The 22,643-nt window shown below is 51.0% G+C and overlaps 1 protein-coding gene across 3 annotated transcripts in view; it reads right to left on the bottom strand.

The window, feature by feature from the left end:
- Dgat2 (diacylglycerol O-acyltransferase 2) overlaps nucleotides 1-16,470 on the bottom strand; it is a 30,183-nt gene extending 13,713 nt beyond the window's left edge. The window contains exons 1-2 of one of the 3 annotated variants that reach the window (XM_048435067.3): nucleotides 16,161-16,469; nucleotides 1,936-2,064 (exon numbers count right to left, since the gene is read on the bottom strand). In XM_048435067.3, coding sequence (XP_048291024.2) covers nucleotides 1,936-2,064; nucleotides 16,161-16,281 — 250 coding nt within the window. In that variant the 5' untranslated portion in view covers nucleotides 16,282-16,469. Of the gene's footprint in view, nucleotides 1-1,935; nucleotides 2,065-14,157; nucleotides 14,204-16,160 lie in introns of those variants that run through there. The other 2 variants (XM_085682944.2, XM_085682945.2) reach the window with 2 other exon arrangements.
- Between the last annotated feature and the right edge of the window lie 6,173 nt (nucleotides 16,471-22,643).

Below are 22,643 nucleotides of genomic sequence, written 5' to 3'. Positions count from 1 at the left end.
CACTGAGAGGGAGTGGCTGGGACTGCTCAGGTAGTAATTACCAGCAGCTTAGGCAGGGATGATCCTCTGCCCAGGTCTAGCTCCCACCTACACCAACATGTTGGAAAGACACGCTGGGCCAGTTTCTGGGCTGTGGCTGGGCCTCACAGATCATTAACCTACAGCTTGGGGCCAGCCCTGTCACATGTTATATGGCCTAGGATTGCACAATACTCAGTGCCCCACAGCCAAGCTCCGACCCACTAAGGCAAGGTAAGCATTGATATCTGGTGCAGAGAGGGACAATAGGAACTGGCAGAGCAGGCCAGACAGAGGACCGAGAGGCTGGGAGTCACCACATTCTTATCCTGGTCTCGCTTATTTTCTCCTCCCATAACCAGAGACAAGGCTCTGAACCCACTAGATCCTTGCTTCTCGACTGAACAAAGATAAGGTAACACTGCTTCTCTACCTTAGTATTCTAATAAGAGACCAAATGCAAACCACACTCAGGGTTGGAGATCTAAGGGAGCTAATTTAACTCTCTGCCCCCAAACCATTATTTCATCATCATTCTGAGGCTGTATGACCCTGTAAGAATCTGAGGATAGCTACAGCCTTATAACGATGAAAATGTATGCATGGCCTTGCATTTAATTTTAAGAGTTCAATAAATTCCCCCAAAAGCCCACCCTAGACTCTGCCTATTAATTCGGGACCCTCACGGTAAGGGAATGCACTGGGCTTCGACTCAAACTCTGACTTGCTGTTTAATGAGTGCCACAGTCAGCCACTGAACCTCTGAATTTCCATTTCCTCTTCCTTGGATTTAAGAAAAGACACTCCAAGGGCCTCGCATACTATGCATGGCATTTGCTCCTTTTGTTCTCAACACGGCCTCAGAGGCTCCATGCCTGCCTCAAAGACAGCTGCTCACACTATCATGTGGATGTCTGCCGAGCTCCCACCATCCTGGGCAGCGTGAAGAGTGAGTGGCTGGGGACCTGACCACAAGTGCTGGACGGACACATGGATTCTGCAGCAGGTCTGTCTGTGTTCATGTGCTCAGAGACTAACCTGTGCTGAGGTTATAAGGCCTGAAGAGGAAGAGAAAGTCCCAGGAGAGCAGTGTCTGCCCTCTCCCCAGATTCTAGCTGGAAGGTGAAGCACCTAGCCAGGCCTGCAGAAACAGCACCCCAAAGCCACCACAGGCTGTGACTGCCTCGACAAAAAAGATACCAAGCCACATGGCTCACACAGACAGGAATTATGGGCTAATGTGTTATAAGTAAATAAAAAGCCTGAGCCAATAGGCCAATCAGTTTATGATTAATATAGACCTCTGTGTATGTCTTTGGGACTGAACGACTGTAGGACCAGGTGGATCAGAAACCTCAACAACAGGCTGTGCTGAAAGGCAGTGGGGTAACTGGGGAGAAGATTCAGCAAAGGGGATCAGGACTGGCGTTGGGATCTTGGGACCCTCTTGGTCAACAGCATTCCTGTGATCGGGACGGCCACCAGGCTCGGTGTGGTAGCTTAACCCTTATCTTCAATCCCCATGGGAGGCAAACAGCAGCATCTTCACAGATGCTGTGAATCAGAGCGCGAGAAGTCTATGTAAAGTCAGAATGTAATGTCTGGCGTTGGTCTCAAACCTGACTATGGCAAAGCAGCACACCTGCCTGCTCTTTGCCAGTAGATAAGGAGGCAGTGAGAAGTGTGCAGGCTTTGGGCATCCTACAGATCCAGATTCAAGTAACTTTGGGCAAGTTAATCTGAAAAATGAAGCCATACTACCTTTCCCGTGAATTCATTAAAGTTTCTGGCATGCCTACTGGTAGAATACTTGACCAGGACCCCAAAGATGGAAGTAAGTGGAAAGAGGGGAGAAGATGATCTCAATGGTACTGTGTCACCCCCACCTCCACTCACCCCTGCCCTACCTGTGCTTACCTAGCACCAGGAAGGACAGGACCCACTGTAGGACTGAGATGACCTGGAGCTGCTTTTCCACCTTGGACCTGTTGAGCCAGGAGACTGAAAAGATGTCTTGGAGGGCTGAGAGGATGCTGGAGCCAGTGCCTACAGAAGAAGAAAATGTCGGTCTATAATACACTACAAACCTGTCCTGCAGTGTCCTCCAGACACCCCAACACAAGCAGCCTCCCCCAGGAACCTTCCTACACAGGTGAATGCGGACCACAGACTCGGAAGTAACTGAACCCTCACTCTGCCGCCTAATTCTTCCTATAGCTGCTTTACAGCATAAGAGCCATAAAACTATGACTTCCCTGCATCACCATTTCTACATATAACGGCCGAGCGGTGGTGGTGCACGCCTTTAATCCCAGCACTCGAGAGGCAGAGGCAGGCGGATCTCTGTGAGTTCGAGGCCAGCCTGGTCTACAAGAGCTGGTTCCAGGACAGGTTCCAAAGCCACAGAGAAACCCTGTCTTGAAAAACCAAGAGGGAAAAGAAAAGTCAAGGCAACATGATGGCGGGGAATCTCAGAGCTAGTCCTGGGTTCGGGCCATAGGGAGGCCAGTTCTCTTCCATCTCCAGAGCCCAAACACATGTCTTCCTTTATCAGATCTAGGACAAATATTTAATCTTTGCTACCTATGTCTGTGAGGCCAAGGACAGAAGTTCAACATCCAATGTGCAATGTTCTGTTTTGATTTTTGTCCAAGCGCCCTTTGAGCCTCCTGATCCCTGCCCCACTCCCTTTCTCCTGGACACCTCTTTCCATGAATCTCTTTTCCCCTCCAACAACCAGGCTCACACCAAGCCTGCTGAAGGCAGATTCATCTTCACTGTAGTGCCAAGCTTGGGGCTGAGGGAGGACACAGGGACATCTTACTTCTCCTAAAGTGGGGGTTATGTACCCCAGCACTGCAGATAGGACCCCAAGCCAGTGGTTGGAACAGTGTTTAGGGAAAGGTACACAGGACACGGGGAGGCACCTGAGGTATATATGTTTGCTTCTAAGCCAAGTGCCAAGATCAGAAATCAGGACAAAATGTGCTCAACAAGTTGGCTCGAGCTGCGCCCCCAGGATGACCCCAGGACTCTAATAGCTGACAGTGTGACCATGAGGCCTGGTGCCTACAAGAGAGGTGGCAGTAGGGAAGAGCACAGGGTGAGACCCCAGACCACTCATTTCAGTCTTAGACTAATAAAAAGCAGAGGCCACTTCACACTCCAGCTCTGCCGAGCCCAACCATGTCCGTGTTCCGCACATCTCTGAGCCCTATTGTGTGCCACCCAAACATTCCTTCCTACCACCCACTGCTGGAGGCCCAGAACAGAAGACTCCCTCAGTCTTGACCTTGAGGGTCTCCTAACTGTTCACCCCGGCTTACAAGCTAGGAGAAGGGAGAAAGGAGTCTAGGGGGTCACATTTGAGCCTCTGCTTTCTGTCAAAACTGGCAGCAGCAAGGTCACAGTCTAGCTCAGAAAGGGATACACATCCTCTCAGCTCAGTGACTGAGTAAGAAAGGGCAGACTTCAGGGGGGACAAACCAGTCCAGGAGAGGGCTTGGCACTGCCCTCTTGGTTCCCCTCGCTGTGTGACCCCAGGGAACAGCATGCATAGGAACCAATGCTGGAATCATCACATACTGGGTACTCAATCACACCCAATGCTCTACAGGAACGGTGGGACAAAGACACAAAAGCCAGACTGGATCCTACAGCCACTCCAGAGGGTTGGTTGGCGTATTGCTCTCTTCGTAACTCTCCTGTGATCTTAGACCCTTTTCTTCCACCAGGCATGTTCCTTAGGATTCATCCTGAGCCCTAGAGGACATGCATTACAGAATGACCAAGGTTACTACCAGGTAGAATAAGAACCCAGTATTCCAGCCTGGTGGTGGTGGCACACGCCTTTAATCCCAGCATTTGGGAGGCAGAGACTGGTGGATTTCTGTGAGTTCAAAGGCCAGCCTGGTCTACAGAGTGAGTTCCAGGACAGGTTCCAAAGTTATAAGAAACCCTGTCTCAAAAAAAAAAAAAAAAAAAAAAAAGAAAAAAGAAAAGAAAAGAAAAGAAAAGAAAAAGAAATAAAACCCAGGATCCCTGCTTCTGCTCGGGATTCCTCCTCTTTTGACACAGCAGCTAATCAATGCCAAGGACTCTGACCATTAGGTACAGAGAGTTCAAGGGTGAACCAAACTCAGGGCCTGGTGCGCATGTCCACCAGCTGAGACTAGAGAAATACATTTGTCACAGCTGAACCTCTAAGACATCTAAGATATAGCCTAGACTCCTGACTTAAGGCTGATTGGCTACATCACTGTCAGCAACAATGACCACAAGGGCTAAGCATAGGTGCCCACTGGGCAGGCTAGGTGCTCCACTGGCAGTAAGACGAAAGGAGCTGTAGTACAGCCTTACCCAAAGCATGGTCTGGGGACATACCATCATATCACCTATGAGAAGGTTAGAAATGCCAGGGCCCACTCAATCAACCCTGCAGTTGTCAATACTCCCAGGTGATAGATTAGAGAAACAACTAGAAGAATCTAAGTCTCACAGAGTAAGGCACTGAGCAGGGTAAAGCCTTCTGCTAGGCAGGAGATGAGTGTGGACACCAGCTGGCTTCTGTTAGGTGTCCCACTGCTACTGGAGGCAGAACCTCAGGCTGCAGTTTGGAGGAGTGTTTAAGGAAAGGCACACAGGACACAGAGAGGCACCTGGAGACTGCTGGGAAGTGAGGCCCGAGCCAAGGCCTGAGCCCCTCGTCCTATACTGGCAGACCATGCTTCTCAGTCAGCACAGCCAACTATAGCTGGTACGGTCTTTTGGGGAGGCATGCAGAAATTCCTTACTGGTTATATGGCTCACCCCAAACTGAGAAAAACCTAAACATTTTTCTTTCTCCAAAATAACCCAAACCCCACCCCACTTAATCTTATTAACTTGCTTACAAGTAGATAGGGTTAAAGAGTAGTAATACCCATTTTCCCCCCACATCTTCATCCTATTATACAGACAAAACCAAGGACCTGGGAGACTCCCCAAGTCCATACCCAAGCAGGCCAGAACCCATTCTGTCCTTCTCCTGCCTCACTGGGCCAACCAACCACCTGCTGCCTGCCCTGCCAGTCCAACAGGAATGCAGTCCAGGGAGGACCAGCTGCATTTCTGCAGGAGGAACTGCAGGTCCAGGAAAGGCTGGGGGAGGACGGCAGCACCACATAGCTCAGACCCACTCCCACATGACCGCTGATCCCTCTCAAGTCCAGGCTCCAGGGGGAACCAAGGGGCCTAGGAGACAGTGGTTGCTCTCAGAGGCCCACTCCCTGTTTTGACACTTCCCAAAGCAGAGGGCAGCACAGGCTACAGCAGAGATACAATCTCGTCTTCCCTGGGGACCACCCAAGCCTGAAACCACCAGCTTTCTCACCACCCCAGGGAGCTTTTCTGTCTGACACTCCCCACTTATGCAAACTACACAGTTCAAGTTGATTGTCGCCTGAGGCCAGGCCAATTCTGCTCCCTTCTGGGTCCCAAGAGCTCTGATAGGGCCTGGCTGGTAAAGGAGAAAGGCATTCAGGCAGATTTGCTGAGAAAGGAAGATGAAGTCAGGCCCTTAGGGCTCCTTCCATTCCGGGGAGAGCAGTAAGAATGAAGCCTGAGGAACCCTTGAAGCTTTCACCCTTCCAACCACTGCACAGGCACAGAATCCTGGGTGTTGATCACCGCCACCCCATTCTGATGTCGCTCCAGGGCCTCTCAGAGTGTAGTCTTAAACCTGCCCTAGTCCTGGTCTCCAAGTCCCTCCCCCTTCCCTCTGCTGTCATTCAGAGGGTAGGCAGGGAATAGTTTCATTTTCTTTCTGTGTTTTGTTTTTTATTGATTAGTTTTGGTGTTGTGGAGTCTCATACAGCCCAGGATGGTCTCAAACTTGCAATTCTGCTGTGGCCCTCCTGAGTGCTGATACACCACGGCCACCGGAGCGGGCTAATTCTTAGAGAACAGGCAGAGGAAGCAGCAGGCCTGCAGGTTCTTGTCCCAACTGTGCCCCCAGCTCCTGTGTCAGCTTGGCCAAGAGACTTCCTTCTCTGGGGTTCAGTTTCCCCATCTCTATCATGGAATGAGTTAGATCACATAGATCACGGTCCCTAGCATCCACCTCCTGGCCAGAATCTGGGCCCTAAAACTCAGCAGCTTGTAGCAGCCCTGGGACAGTCACTTGGGGAACTAGGAAGTGAGGGTTCCCTCGACTATCCCCAGGGCATAATCAGCTTTGCTACCTGGTTGTCAACACTTCCCCTACTCCAGCTTGGTTGGCAGAAGTCCAGCTGGTGAGGAAGCTACAACCGAATGCCACCACCTACCTGTTTGACTCCTGGGTAGGGCGGCAGAGAGTCTTAGCATCCAGCCAAGCCCAGCTTCCTCATCCCTCAAGCCTCCCTGGGCCCACCCACTCTCTCATACACCACCAGTCCCACTGAGTCCCTGGTATAGCTATCTGACAACCCCCACCCCCTTGAACAGTAACTTGTGAGTACCAAGACCGGAGCGGATTCATCTGTGTGTGTAGAACCTCACACAGAGTTGGGGTCGGGAGGGCTCTAAGAGGTTTGCCATATATCTGGGCAAATCCCACAGTGTCAGCCCAGAGAAGGCTGAAGGCTCTCGCCGCACTGGGCTGCTTTCGGCCAAGCCAGCCCTGCTATGGAAACACCGAACCCTCTCCTGCCTTCTCTCGGTACACGCTCTCTGACACTTGCAGCTTTTCATTTGAAGACATCACATTTCACCGAAGAAAGGAGACATAGGGCAGAACACTCACACAGGAGGCTGATCTGGAGCCTTGCACACAGCTCACTTTTTTACTCCATGTCTGGAGGACAGAGGAAAGGGGAACGTCAGAGAGGCCCGGAGCAGATTCCTTACCACTCTATGCCAGGCCACTTTTCTCAGTGCTCCTTAGAAGGGGGGCAAGGCAAGGAGGGAACGAAGGCATGGGAAACTCGCTGGTTAGGGTACAGAAAGCCATCACTCTAGGCAGGGATTTGGACCCCAAGTCCCTTCACCACTTGAGCAATGCCATGTTACAGAGGGCTGGTCCCAACACATGGTAGTCCACACCCGAACGATAACACGGCATGAGATAACACCTGGATGCCTGTTCTGCCCACACCACGTCCCACTGTCCAGGGGACAGTTCTGTGCAGACTGGCTATGTGACAGTGAACCCCACCCACATGCGCCTATAGTCAAGCTTCTGCTGTGAGCTGAGCTCACAGTGGACCCAACACAATCTCATAATCTCAGGGCCCACGACGGGAGTGGTGAGGGTTCTGTTAGAACCTCCTCCTTCAATATCGGATAGCAGAGTAACCAAGGAGGCCACTCCCCAGGGCTGATGGAAAACAGTTTTCCTGGCTTTCTCTCACCCTTGCCTAAGAATGGCAGAGTCTGAATCTAAGCCCCCAGCTCCGGGGAAAGGGCCAGCTTGGCCCCATGATGCTACCTGGGAAGTGATTAAACCTCTCTGAGCATAAGAACAACCTCGGGGGGTGGGGTAAGAGTAAATGAGGGAATATTTGGAAGCCTGATGGAGAAAGGTAACTGCTACCAAGCCTAACGAACTGAGTTCAATCCCTGGGACCCACATGGTGGGAGGAGTGTGTATGCTCTGACCTCCAGACAGGGACTATATGTAGTGTTAGTGTGTGTGTGTGTGTGTGTGCTCTGACCTCTAGACAGGGACTATATGTAATGTTAGTGTGTGTGTGTGTGTGTGTGTGCGCGCAAAAAAGAACTGTTTTCAATGTGTGTAAGGTGCATGTGGCCAGTGAGGTGAGGCTGAGGCTGTTGCTGTTTTTACCTCCCTAGAGGAGAGGGTATAAATAGTGAGCAGGCGTGCATTAGGTGTGACAAGGCTGTGTATTAGGGGAAAAGGTACAGAGCGTGCTCTCCAGGGCTCTGAAGGCAGACCTGGAAGGTGAGCAGAGACTGTAGGTGGCGGAAATGCCAAGACAAAGAGGGAGTTCCCCATAAGGCAGGGTAGAAGCACCTGACCAACAACTCAAAAATGGGGGAGGGGCATCGGACTACCCCAAAGAGGCTGAAAACAGAGAACCAGCTCTTCAAAGTGGCCCGACATAAAGCCCAAAGCACAAGCACAGCACAAGGTGCTGCCAGGAAGGGAGGGCGTTAGTGGGGGTGGGAGTAGGGAGCGAATGCAGGAAATCATGTCTCCCGTATGTTCCCGCCCCCTCCGGTCTGGAAGCTCAGATGCTGAGAGAGAGAGAATGTGATTATCAGGTGGAGACCAGAGCTATAAAGGAAAAGAATTCGGGGCAATGAGTCAGAGTCAGGGGCAGAGAGTCCCCATCCTGTAGACGGGAGGGGCGGGCACACATTAGGAATCACGTGGCTCACAAAGCAGGAGCGAAGTCACGCCTCTGCACCACGGCCTACGTGGCTTCTCTGCCACCCCCACATCATCATCTGTGGAGGGGCTGCACCCAGGAGAAGTCCAAAGAACAGGAGCCAGGAGAACTCACCTCTAACACACAGGAAGTGGGGCTCAGATGAGTCACTGCCTGTGCAAGCCTCAGTTTCCTCGCCTGTACAATGGGGCTAATTCCTACCTCGGCAGATGCTGAGGGACCTGAGATAATGTTTAGGCGAGAGCCCCATAAAAAGCAAGGATCTGTCTGAGTGGCAGTTAATTATCAAGCAAGCCTCAGTGTCCTCCTGTTGTCTTAAAGCAACACAAACCCTGGGTCTAATGCTTCTTGCAAATTGTCACCCTGCTTGGGACCCAGTGTCCTCTTTAGTGATAGGTCCCTGTGGGGAAAATCCAGTCAGAACTGGCCCAGCTATTAGGTCTGGAAAGAGTCAGAGAGCAGAGACATGAAGGGGCCCTGGGGCTCTCCAGCAGGATGGCATCCTGCCCACATGCCCAGACCCCAAGGATGCCACATTTGGGTCATCTGGACGGAAGCTTTGCCTCGGTTTGCAGAGTGAGGAAGCTACTCTTAAGTCACTCCAAAGGACTGGGCACAGGCTGCATGGTTATGAGGAGCTGACGGTCAAGACACCCAGCCAAGCGCCAAGTGACATACTTCTTTGAGGCCAGAGGTGAGCTAGCTGCCTTCTGGGTCGCCTCAGGCAGGTACTTTCAGCCAGAGTCCACACGTGTGACGGTGACAGGGCCAGATGTGGTGGAATGAACAACCCTGGAAGGCCATGCCTGCCGGTCTCCAGGGCTGGGTTGTCAATCCAAACCTCACAGTGCCTCTCCAGACCCAGCCTGCAGTGCCACCAAGAATGGACAAGAATAGAAATAAGCTGACCTGGGCCAATGGGTCAAAGGGAGTACCACAGGGAATCAGGAAAGGTCTCTTCTAAGTGGAAGGGTGGGCTAAAGCCAGGGACAACACAGACGGTTCCGGAGAGAAACGCCCGAACCAAGGGCGAGGCTTCCAGTCTCTACCTCCCTTCTGCTTCTCAGGCATCTGCCAGAGGCTAGTAGTTCTTGGAGCACCCACCCCAGACACAACAGGGGACACAAGGCCATGACTTAGACACAGAAGGCCTGAATGGTCCAGGAATAGAGGGATGCCCCCAGCCTCTCCTGGGAAAGGGATATCAGATGAGGGATGGACCTAATAGGAGGGCAGGGGCCCTACAAACAGCATCTACAAAGGGAAAGGGCACATAAATTGGAAGACGCAGGTGCAAAGGTCTGGCCAAGCTGCAACAGAGACTGAATTTGAAAGAACAGAAAGGAAGGCAGAAGGACTGGGAGGCCATGAAACGCTGGCCTCCACCAGTAACACCAGGAAGAGCCAGCCAATAACTCAGCTTTCCAACTTTAGACAGGGCAGTGATCAGTCATGTACCTGGTCCCAACACCCTGGTGAGTTCTCTCCCAGAAAGATGAAATCTCCTTTTGAGGGCTCTTATGGGAATTACGTGTCCCAATATAACGCCTATAATGAGATCCAGCCCGAAAAGGAGGACAAACCACTACAGATGCACACCCCAGCCACGCTGTGCTCGTCAAAGTACCTGGCCTTGCCACCAAGTCCTGCATTTCAGGATCCTGCTACGGGGAGTCCAGCATCCCAAGTCTCTGTAGATTTCTGGGACCTTTCCTGCTCTGAGGTCTCTGGTTCCCCAGCGCTAAATTAAGGGATAAGGATACAGCAGATAGGGCTGAGGTCTTGCCAATTTAGACCTTCTGTACTCTACTAGAATTCACTAATTCTAATGGGATCCTTCTAATGGGAACATTGGCACCTACAAGGGTTATCCCAGGGGTTCAGGGCTTAACGTATTTAGCTTTCATTAGATACGGTAGAGTCTTGGGAGGGAAAGACAAAAGGGTAGGTCTTTTTGGATGCCAGGTTCCCAGCTTCCAGCCAGGACTAGGACATGAGTGCTTGAAGACCCTAGTGGCCCACTTCCTCCGCCCCCACTTTCTGACCTAGCACATTCAGGAATACTGGAGTAGGAGGGGCTGCCATGACAACACCACCAGCTTGCACGTGCGTGCGTCACCAAGGAGTCCCCAGAACAGGCCCTTATGGCAATCCCTAGGGAGGTAAGTTCCTCTGGGGCACTTACCTGGGCCCCAAAGAGGATGCAAGTCCCATTTTCTGGGATGACACAGGGGGTAAGAATGAGGAAAAAGTGCAGGCCTGGCAACACTCTCTAGGTGGCCTGGAAGGAACCAAAGGGACCGACCCAGCAAGCCGTCCTCCCTGCACTGAGGATCCAAGGCAGGGTGGGGAGCAACGCAGCAGAACAAGGTTCCTGTGCTGACTTGGAATGACTAACTGCTAATGAGAACAGACCCTCACCCTTCCTAGGGGTTGGCACACAGGTTGCCAGGATCAGCACCACGATGGGGAAAATACTTGTGCCACAACCCTGTCCATTTCACACATGAAGGGACTCGGAATCAGCAAGAGACAGTGGCTTGCTGAGTGCGGCTACACAGACCTTAAGTGTTAGAAAAAGAACTACATATACCTAGGTCTGCCTTCCAGTCCCAAACCCCCCAAGGAGCTGACACTAGCTCCGAATCATGAGTATCTAGGAACCTTAACCCTTCTATTCTAAGGCAGATGCAGATTAATCCCCAAAGGTCAGGACACAACATCCTCTGTCTCATTTGTCTTTACTGAGGACTATGCTGGGACTGCAGCCCAGGCTAGCTCCTCCACTGGGACTGCAGCCCAGGCTGGTCCCTCAAAGACCCACAGCCAGGCTGTATTTTCTACCTAAACTTGTGTCTCTTTACATTATTCCTATGCCTAGGACATCTTTTAAAAAATTATTGCACGGGGCTGGAGAGATGGCTCAGAGGTTAAGAGCACTGACTGCTCTTCCAGAGGTCCTGAGTTCAATTCCCAGCAACCACATGGTGGCTCACAACCATCTGTAATGAGATCTGGCGCCCTCTTCATGTCCAGCAAGCATACAGACAGACAGAACACTGTATACATAATAAATAATAAATCTTTAAAAAAAATTATTGCACATGTGTGTGTCGGGGGGGGGGAGACACCAAGGACAACTTTTGGGAGTCCTTACCTTCCACGATGGGTGAAAGACATTGAGCTGGTGAGGTGATCGGGTGTCAAGGCCATGCGTTTACCCATCGGGCCATCTCACCGGTCCTACTTCTCATCTGCCCTGCTGATGTCATTTCATCCGTCATTGGTCAGACTGAGCGTCCCCTCCTCTGCTAGGAAGCCTTCTCTCACCCCAAGGCGACTTAGTTCCCTCATCCCAAGGCCCAGTTCCTTCTCTCTCCTGGTCACCGCTCAGCCCCCTCTGCGCATCAACTCAATGTGCGCATAGCCCTCTGGCCTCGCTTCCTTAAAGTCAGGCGTGCTGACTGACATCTAAGAGGAGCTCAGCTACTCGATCTGGGCCCCTCCCGAGGGGAGCCCACTCCAGGAACAAGTACGTCTTCAGCTACTCCATTTTCAGGAAGTAAGGTGGAATCCTTGATGACGAGGCCAAAGAAGCAGGCTACTTAGGATACCAGGTTCCCAACACCCTGGAGTTACAACTCAGACTATACCATGACTGCTAAGGACCTTACTGATCCTCTGTCTACAGTGTCTAGACTTCCTATATGACTTACAAATTTAAAAAGGGGCTCACTCACAAATCAGCGACCAAACACGTCCCATTCACCTTAACCCAAACCCTCAGAGGCTAATTTTGAGATGTCTGAGTCCATTTCTTTCTTGTTGCTTTTGTTTGCTTGAGATGGTTTTTCTGTGTAGCCTTGGTTATCCTGGAACTTGGAGATCCACCTGCCTCTGCCTAAATGCTGGTATTAAAGGCGAGCACCACTACACCTGGCTTTGAACCTATTTCAAATTAGGAGAATAAAGTCTCCAGTGGCCGTGAACCCATCACGTCTCAGAGGAAAAAAAAAAGGCAGGGCAGGAATCCTGGCTTTGGCCTTCTATAGTCTGGAACCACGTGGGGGAATCATGGTTCACCTGGTTCCACTCACTTGGCACTCAGCCCTCAAGCCAAGCTCTTAATCAGACTGGGTCCTAGAGACACATACAGGCAGAGACCTGGGGAAAGCTAAGGAATTACAGTGAAGCTAAAGACAGAGCTTCCTGCCAAGAGGACCTGGCAAGTCCCACTAATGATTCATTCACTCAGCAAATATCTACAGGGTTCCTACTACCTGACTGCAGTGTTGGGCACTGGAAACAACATTCAGGAAGACAAATGAGGCCCCTGCTCCCAAGGGCTGACAATAACTCAAACAGTAAGTGCATGCCACAACTAGGTAATGATAAGGTCTACAGAAGGAAAAGATCCGGGACTAGAGGATGGGTTGACAAGATCTACGAAGGGAGAGCAAGTGCAGAGTCCCCGAGAGAGAACTCAACTGTGGACCATGATGGAGGGTCAGAAAGACCGTCAGCACATGGCATGGTGACCAGGAGATTATCAGGTGGTGGGTATCTCGGCAGCCTCATTAACCTGAGGTTTGAAGTACAGGGGACAGGGAGGGGGGCAGTTCAATTAGTCGGATAAAGTTATGTGGGCTATTGGTAACCCTATCCACCAAGTTTAGGGGAGTTCCCCCGAAAAACTTGGGAAGGAGACACCATGCCCGTCATGGACTTAAGAAGCAATCGGCACTCATTTGGCAACTGCAAGGCACACATGCTGGTTAGGGCTCAGTGTTGCTGTCCCCACACCTCTGGCATAAGGAGGCAGATAGACACCCATGGGGATAGAGCCCGGTTCTAGCGAGTCTTTCACGTCCCTGGACTAGTTCTTCTGGGAACCTGGGTTTCTTGTCTGTGCTGTGGCGGTTGGGCCAGATCCAGCACCAATGGGTTTTAACTCAAGTACACGCTGCTGAGTTTAGGAGCGGGAGGGTGGAGGGGGGGGGCAGAGTTTCCACACTTGCCACTGAGTCACCAAGCATTACAGTAGGCCCTCCTTTCCAGGCTTAGACGAGCCTCAAAAAAAGTAGTCTCTGTAGCTGGGAGGGACAGCCACGCAGAACTGAGGGGCAGGAGAGAGGTCACAGGACTTTGTTAGACAATCGCCAACCCTCAGTTCCAGAGTTACCTCCAACAATCTGACTCCACCTAGCATATTCCCCGGGATGGGGAGCTCCATCTCCACCATCCAGGCTCCAAAGTCATCAACAGCTGTTGGGATTCTTCAATCAAAACCCGGACTATGACTCCCCCCTGTCCTAGGCTTTGGGGGTCACACAATGTACCAGCTCAGAACTACACTGCACTACCTCATGCTGGGTCCTGGACCGAACCCTAAGAATAGCCTTCAAGGACTACCACGAAAAGCTCCCCATCCAAGGGCAAACAAAGCAAGGACGTACATGGATTTAACTATAGCGTCCAAATCACAGTCCAAGCCAGTCTTTCAGAGATTAGAAAATACCACAAGCCAGGAGCAGTGGTGCATGCCTCTAATCCCAGCACTCAGGAGACAAGCAGAGGGGCCTCTGAGTTCAGGCCAGGCTGGTCTACAGAGTGAGTTTCAGGTCAGCCAGCAATGCACAGAGACCACTCTGAATTGAAAAACCAAAGGGGGGAAAAAAGTACCAAAAACTCCCTCTGTTGCAACAAAGGCATACAACCCAAGCTTCAACCAAACAACAGTCGTCAAGTTATCTATGTAGTCGCTCACCCATCATGGAACTTCCCTTCACAGAGTCCATGCTCTCCTTCCTTGAAGACTGCCACTAACAGGGTGTTCAGTGGGAACTGATCTTCCGAGGCAAACTAGGCCACTAGGGAGTGTCTTCAAGGACCAAGGAGGTAGAGAGGCCTCTCAGAGATGTCAAGATAACAAAATCTGCTTGGGCGTCCTCCCCTACCCCACCTAGTCTTTCACCAATGTAGATCCCAGAGAGCTAAACTGACTAGTTTGCATTTCATATAGGTCTTTGTTACAGTCTATGAGGCAATTACACCCACATTTTTTTCCATTCTGTTTTCAAGATTGGACAACAACACGGGGAAATTCTTCTGCTCGGATACTAAAGACCTGCTCAAAATCATCCGATGGGGAGTACAAATCTCCCTGAGTTAAAAAAAAAACTGTCAAAAACATATTTAATAGGCTTCCTGCCCCTGGAAGACAGAGGGGAGCCCAGGAAGGATATCTCCACAGGGACCACCACGGACGGCAGACCCATGACCCTGCAATGAGAATGTTTAAAAGCATGCACATGAGCTAGTCACTTCCTTTCCCATTAAGATGCATTCTGAGAGAAGATGCTATACACTGGTACATGGGGCAGCACAAATACTTGCCCCTAGGATGGGACCATTTCAGTACTTCTCCAGCGGCGGATAACCACAGCAGCGGTCAACGGGACTAATGTTAGTGCCATTGGATAAACCGTGATGGAGTTCCAGCGTGGGTTACCTTGCAGCCACCAGCATTTAAGAAACGACTTTGACAAATGGCAAGAAATACTCATGATTTATTGTTAAGACAAAACTGGACTTAGAACTGTTATCTATAGCATGGTCTTGACTCTATATAATATGGACTAATAGAAGTAACCACCAGATGGCTGATTTACCTTTTTTCTTTCTGATCACTTGTACTTTTCAATTTCCAATTTTCCATGAACGGAACTTGCCCTGTAGACTAGGCTGGCTTCCAACGCAATAGATTTGCCTCTGCTTCAAGGTGCCCCACCATTGTCCTGCTAAGGAAACCCTGAGTAGCTTAATCTCCCCCCCCCCCTTAGTTTCTCCAAGTACAGCTAAAGAGTGTGGGATGCTTGGCCTTGTATGGGAAAACCTGTGATGGAAATCTTAATTCTGCCCCCGGTTCACTGAAGGCCTCAGTTCTCCCTTGAAGACGGACCTTCAAGAAGGAAAACCAAACTGGTAGATACCTGAGTTTGAGGCCACCTAGTCTACAAAGTGAGTTCCAGGACACAGAGAAATGCTGTCTAAAAAAAAAAAGGGGGGGAGGGTCTCCCACCCCACTTCTAAATATGTCAGACTCACTCAGGGCTGCTGTTGAGTGGGTGCCACAGTCTGGGTTGCCACACATAAGCTAGGACAGAGGACAGTTGGGGCACACCTGTTCCAGGCAGGCATCTTCTCCATCCAGTGGCTGTTTCAGGGGATTGCAAAACCCTTACACCCTGCCCCATCCAGTTTCTCCCAGCCAAATCCTGTTCCACCTTGTGAGAAGGAAGAATACTGGGGGCTGAAGAGTAAAATATCACTAATAACAGGGGAGAGTGGGTGGTGTCGCCCTCATCAGCTGGGGGATGGGACGTGATGTAACACATGTTGCAACATTGGTGAGCCACCGGGATGGAGAATGAACCCAGGTTTGACGAGAATACCAGGCTGCCTGGCTCAAACCGGTAACCCTCATCCCAGACAGAAATGACAGGATGCAGAGTCGGGTTTTCCCAACGAGAAGCCAGTCGTGGTGGCACACACCTGTAGTCACAGCCCTTGGGATGCGGAGGCAGAAGGATTCCGAGTTGGAAGCCATCCTGGGCTACTAGGTGAGACCTTTTTAAAAACTGGAAGTAGTTGTCTAGGACGCCAACCTGAAGTGGCTAGCCCGTTCAGTACAGGGCAGCACTGCTAGCCAGAGTCCCTTCCTGAAAGTCGTCTTTGCTACGGAAAGCTCCCAGGGTGACTGACACTCACCCCATCGCCCAGACCCCTCGCGTGACAGGGCAGATCCTCCATTCTTGTTCTCGCTGCGGGCAGCTTCGGCCCGACGCTCACCCCGCAGGACTCCGGAGTAGGCGGCGATGAGGGTCTTCATGCTGAAGTCGGTGCACGTCACGGCCGTGCAGAAAGCCGCCTCACGCCGCACCCCTGGCCCATGCCCCGGCCGCCGGGGCCAGGGCTTCGCGCTGAGCTCGGGGAGCCGGGGAGCAGCGCCCAGGCCGTGGCGGCGACCGCACGAGAGCCGAGGCAGGTAGCCGCTGCCACCCCTAGATAAGCCTAGAAGCCAGCGAAGCGCGGCCACGGCGCCTAGCGCCGCCGCGCGCGCACTTTATAACCTCACAACGGGGCGGGTCGTGACGTCATAGGGCGGAGTTTGAGGCTCCGCCCCTGACCTACCATATTCTCGCAGGGGGGTGAGTCTCCCGCGGCAAGGCTATGTGCAAAGCGGCAAGGCTATGTGCAAAGCCCGGGAAAGCGCCATGACCTGACCGGTGTGGAACAGAGTTTAGCAAGTGTGAGAGAGGGAACTAGAGTTCCGATGCATGAAATCATGCCTGGTTGTTCCAGAGACCACTTTGTCTTCCTCCTTCTTCCTCCCTTGTAGACATTGGTACAGCCCAGCAGCTGGAACGTGGGCCGGGAAGTTGAGCACGTGCGATACGACCGCGAGCGTGCGTGTGCCTGTGTTCTTCCTTGGCTATGCTTGCCTTTGGATGTAGTTGGGCAGGTTTCTCCTGCGGTCAGTAGTGTTGGGATTTGTTCCGTTTCAGCTGGGCTTCACAAATCACCCCCAAGCGCCCTGCTTTTCCTTTTATCAGGAAGAACCTGGAGCGGTGGAGTCTGCTGCTTGTAATTCTAGCAGTTGGTGGGGGGGGGGCGGGGGGCGGGGCGTGTTGAGACAGGAGGGTCATGAGGGATCAAGAGTTTGAAGTCAGCCTGGGCTACAAAGTGAGACCCTGTCTCAAAACACCAGGGACAGAGGCAATACTGTGGAACATAGTGGTGCACTTCAAGTCCGATCCCAGCCCTCTTTTCCTCAACTTCAGGGGGTTTTGTTTACTTCTTGTTGGTCTTTTTGTTTTATCTTTTGCTTTTTTGAGACAGGGTTTCCCTACGTACCCCTGGCTGTCCTGAAGGACAGGCTGGCCTTGAACGCAAAAGATCCACCTGCCTCTGCTTCTGGACTGCTTACACGAAAGGCGGAATGCTTGGATTAAAGGAATGCGCCACCATACTCGGTTTTCTCTTCAGTTTTCCTGTCTGTAAAATGGGAACAAACAGGTGCTTTGAGAACTAAGGAGGTGAGGGATGAAAGGCACTTATCTAGCTACTGGCGCTTAAGGTTAGGAATACTTTCCATCGCCCAGAACTGAATGGGAGTTTTGCACAAGCCGGGTGTGAGGGCAAGCAGAAGACCGGGCGTAATGTCTGAACAGAGAACTCATTGTAGGACAGACAACTTTGGGGGGTGAGGCTGCAGTAACATGGCGACAGGGGCTGGGGCTTGGTCTTTGAGAGTCCGGTCTATCCAGACATTGGGGAGGGAATGGGTTCTTGGAAGAAAACCTTAATAAAGGAAATGACCACAGTGAGGTGAATTCTAGGAGCCCTCTAGACAGAGTATGAGACAAGAGGGCTGTGGGACAGAGCTGGGGCGGGGGAGGATGAACTTCAAGCAAAGGCAGTAGTAAAAGGAACACCGTGCAGAAAAAAAAATAGGCGGGGTGTGGCTCAGTGTTGGGTTGTGTAGTTAAAGCCTGGAGCACAGGACCTTTTTTTGGGGGTGGGGGGAGTGGAAAAGAAAGATGAGGTTTTTGTTTTTTGGGTTTTCTTTTTTTTTCTTTTTCTTTTGTTTTTTTTTTTCTTTTTGGTTTTTCGAGACAGGGTTTCTCAGTAGTTTCAGAGCTTGTCCTGGAACTAGCTCTTGTAGACACAGGCTGGCCTCGAACTCACAGAGATCCACCTGCCTCTGGCTGAGATTAAAAGTGTGCGCCACTGCCCGGCAGAAAGGTGAGTTCTAACTGGGGAACGAAGCAGGCTAGGAGTCTCAGTCCTGGGGCCAGTGACAAGTGGCAAATGCCTTTAGTGAAACCTAGAATCACTTGCATTTTTTTTAACTCCTTCAAAGACACAGTGGGTGGGTGGGGTACAAATCTCACTGAGACAATACTACCAAACCCTGAGAACTGAGTCAACCAGAAGCAAAAGGAAAATACTCGAAGGCAGAAGGATCCTGTTGTGAGGATTTCTCTGCTGTAGAGCTGGGTCCTGTTTGGGAATGGGTGAAGGCTAGTGGCCTAGCATGTCCTCAGGAGACTCCAGATGGATGTATGCTATGCAACAGATGTGAGGAGAGAGAGCAGGGATGTATTTGATGGTCAAAGAAGAGTTCGGGGATGTATTTGGGGGCAAAAAGAGTTCAGCTATGGGGGGCTATAGTGCCAGTGGATTGTTGGAGGCAAGCCTCTTCCTGCTGGCTGTCTGGCACACATGAGGCTCTGGGTTCAGAACCTAGCAACACACACACCGTCTCGTGTTGGCATGGACGACCCCAGGTCTAGAGCATATGCCTGTTCTAAAGTGTTTTCTGTGGAGGAGGCCTTGTGCTGGGACAATGGCTTCCTCACTCACCTCTAAAACTGTCTAATTGGCAGAGATTAAGCTGGCTATAGGCCCGAGGTGTGATCTGTCCTCTGTCGGCAAGTGTTCTTGGGTAAGTCACTAGCTTGTTCACCACAGAGTGGAGGTGGGAAGCCAGGCATGGTTGTGCATGCCTGTTATAATTCAAGCACTTTGCAGGTGGGGAGGAAGCCTTCTCCAGGAGTTCAAGGTTATCCTTGACTACGTTGGAAGTTGGAAGTTAGCCTGAGCTACAGGAGACCCTGTCTCAAAATAGAAATAGGAGGGAAGGAAGGAAGAAGACAGAAAGAAAGAAGTGACATTTCCTGTCTTACTGATATACTTACATACTTATGGATCAACTAAAATAATATGGAAAGGGTGTTATCATTATCCAATGTAAGTAAGATATCATTATCTTAACAAATGGCAAGACTTTGGGTAAACAAGACCCATTGGAAACATTCAGATCCCAAGTTTGTGGACGTCAGCATTTTTCCGTGCACCTTCTCTGGGCCAGGTACTGATTGGAACACACAGCATCAGACCTAGTCCTTGCCTTTGTGGAGACTGAACAAAGAGCTGAGACTAGTGGTCAGAGGATGGCCAGGCTGTGGTGCAGGGAAACACAAAGGCCAGGCCAAGGTCAGCCCTTCCCTCCTGGCTGCTATTGGCCGTCTCCACCGAGCTTGGAATCTGCCCAAGCTCAGGAGCCCTTGGTCTGTGCCCATTGTGAGCCTGACTTAGCCAAGAGGCTCAGTGAGCAGTGGATTAGTCAGGAGGTGGTAAGTGAGAGAGAAGGCAAAATTGCTGCTGGAGGTGAGGTGAGTCCAGTTCTTTTGATCAGAGAGAAAGGGCAGCTAGTCAGAGGTTCCAGCCTGAGCAGAGAACTGGAAATGGGACCCTGGTGTGGCTAGAGAAAGGATATAGCTGGCAAAAATAAGAAGGTAGGGAGTGAAGCTGAAAAATTGATAACAGATACTGAATCTGGGAGACCTCGGGGTTCAGCATGGGAGTCCCGCTTCATCCTGTGCAGGACAGGGCAAGGGGAGGGTGCGAGATCCTGGCTAAGATGATGGGCTAGCCAGATAGTTGAGCTAGGAGTGTATTGGTGGGAGGTTGGGAAACAGGGCCATAAAATCTAGTCCCTAATACCAGGTGTTGCCGGTGCACCCCTTTAATCTCAGCATTTAGGAAGCAGGGGCGGGCGATCTCTTTAGGCCAGGCTGGTCTGCAGAATGAGCTTCAGGACAACACAGAGAAACCCTGTCTAGAAAAAAGAAATCTAGGCCGGGTGGTGGTGGTACACACTTTTAATCCTAGCACTCAGGAGGCAGAGGCAGGCGGATCTCTGTGAGTTAGAGGCCAGCATGATCTACAGAGGGAGTTCCAGCACAGGCTCCAAAGCTACAGAGAAACTCTGTCTTAAAAACAAAAACAAAAACAAACAAACAAACAAAAAAAGAAATCTAATCCCTAGTTTAGACCCTTCCTATGTGGGAACATGTACCAGGGGCTTCAGAGGAAGTCCATGAATTCCCTTATCCAGTTTCTGTGTCTGTGCCCTATGCTCATGTACATTGGTTCAGACTGGATTTGGATGGAAAAATCAGACCCACTGTTAGAACATTAAAAGGAGACATTGTGAGTCTGGAGAGATGGCTCGGCAGGTAAGAGTATCAGCTGATCTTCCAAAGGACCCAGGTTAAATTCCCCGCATCCGCATGACAGCTCACGATTGCTCCTAACTCCAGCCCCAGGCAATCAGACCCTCTCTCCTGGCCTCAGTAGTTGCCAGGCATGTATGTGGTGCGTAGACATACATGAAGGCAAACATCCGTACACATAAAGTTAAACATTGAGAGCATATCGACTTGGATTCTTTCCTCTGTAGGATGGTGGGTGTTGGGGTTCACAACGGTTCTTGGCTTCTGGTTTCCTGTCCACACATCAAAACATCCCTAGAATTTTGTGATCGCCTGCCTGCTCTTCACAAGGACACAAGTCACAAACAGGTCAGCTATGAGATGTGTTCTAGACCTGTGTCTCCTTCTTTGTCACACGTCACGGCTCATGAACACTTTGAACAACCAGAGACAGGTCAAGTCACACATCCAAGAAGGGCTTGGCCAGAGTAGGCTTTACTAAGTGTGCAGTCTGAATGCTCCATACAGTCACTAGTGTTGGGTTGCTATCAGGTTCCTCCTGCCACCGCTCAGAAAGCTTTTCTCTGTGTAATAGCCCTGGTTGTCCTGGAACTTGATCTGTAGAACAGCTGACCTTGAACTCACAGAAATCTGCCTGCCTCTGCCTCCCAAGTGCTGGGATTAAAGGCATGCACCACCACTGCCTGGCAGGTTGCTATTGGGCACTATGTACATGCCCTTATGTTTCTGTGGATCTGTGTACAGACTGGATGGGAATCTTACCCCCTCGATCACACAGAAGAGGGAAATAAGGGAGAGTTTATGGAGCAGAGAGGATGCCTGCCCTGCAGGCACAAAAAGAAAGCAAGCCTTTGCTAATCACTCTGTTCTGAGCTAGGGCCCCAGCCGATGGGATCCTGTCCATTCTCACAACCGCTGCAAGAGTGATTAGCACTCAGCTCTGCGATCGAGGGGCAGAGAGGTAAAGAGAAATGCCCAGTGCTGCCCAGTAAATGTACACAGGCAGAACCTCCCTAATGAAAGATCAGAAATGCTTCTGGTTCCTCGCATTTCAGACAAGGGGTGCTCAGCCTGGGGGAAAGCTGGAATTCACACCCCAGCCTCTCTAGCCTACAACCCCCATGCTCTCCCTACTCTCCCTGCTCTCCCGGCCCAGCTACCTGGAAGAGGACCCACCTTGAAAACAGAACTCTTGGGTGAAAGGATTCATCACCCATCACTCCCTTTAAGCATCTCCCACAACCTGTGAGGTTGGTTATTCTTGTTTTGTAGTTTAAAAAGACTGAATAAATCTCAGGGAGATGATGAATGTCAGGGACTGGGTTGGATTTAAATCAGTCTCACATCCATGGCTAGGGCCTTTGAGGTTCAACTCAGGACGGGCTCGCCTCGCTTGCAGAGAGAAGGAGGGCAGAGGTTTGGGCAAGGGGAAAGCAGCCTGGCATGGCTCACTGGCTCAGAACTCACCCATGTCCTCCTCTAGGTAGGAATTTGCCAGCTGGAGCCGCTTTGTGGCAGGGCTGCACCCTCCTGGGTTTCCTTCCTCCCATTTCTAAGCCCTTCACTGTCCTTCTAGTAGACATACCTACATGCCACTTGGTCGTTAGGGGCCAGGGAGAGTGCAGTAGCCATTCCCAGGTTATAGAATGTGGACTTTGTCCACAGAGCAATGAGGAGCCGTGGAGGGTTTTTAGCAGAAGTGATGCATGCTCACTTCTATGCTCTGAAAGATCACTAACAAGAACACCTTTAACCATCACCTTTATGGCATTCTTCCTGATCACCTCTGCCTTAAATTAGATTCCCTGCAGGGAACGGCCTACTCAAATTGGGTAATTTGAGGGAACTTTAATACAAAGACTGTTTTCAAAGAAGTGGGCATGGATATGGGAGGTTTTCTCCAAAGCTATTAACATTTAAGGCCCATGGACAGACGCACCAAAAGGAGAAAGCCCTACAGAGTGGGAGCTGAGGGGAGAAGGCTGCCCAATAGGAGCTGGGGGCAAAGATGACCCATGGTAACCTGGCGGGGTTATTCTTGCCCTTCCCTTCCTCCTCCAAGGCTAATGTCGGGGCTTTTTTCTACCCAGAGAGATGCTAGCCCCTTGGGGTCAGCATGCTGTGTTGAAATAACCAGGCTAGCTAAGGATAAAGCTATTGTATTTTATTT

This window comes from Myodes glareolus, chromosome 24 (assembly GCF_982192425.1).
Source record: "Myodes glareolus chromosome 24, mMyoGla1.1, whole genome shotgun sequence".
Classification (NCBI taxonomy): domain Eukaryota; kingdom Metazoa; phylum Chordata; class Mammalia; order Rodentia; family Cricetidae; genus Myodes; species Myodes glareolus.
This window is presented reverse-complemented; position numbering and strand designations above follow the sequence as displayed.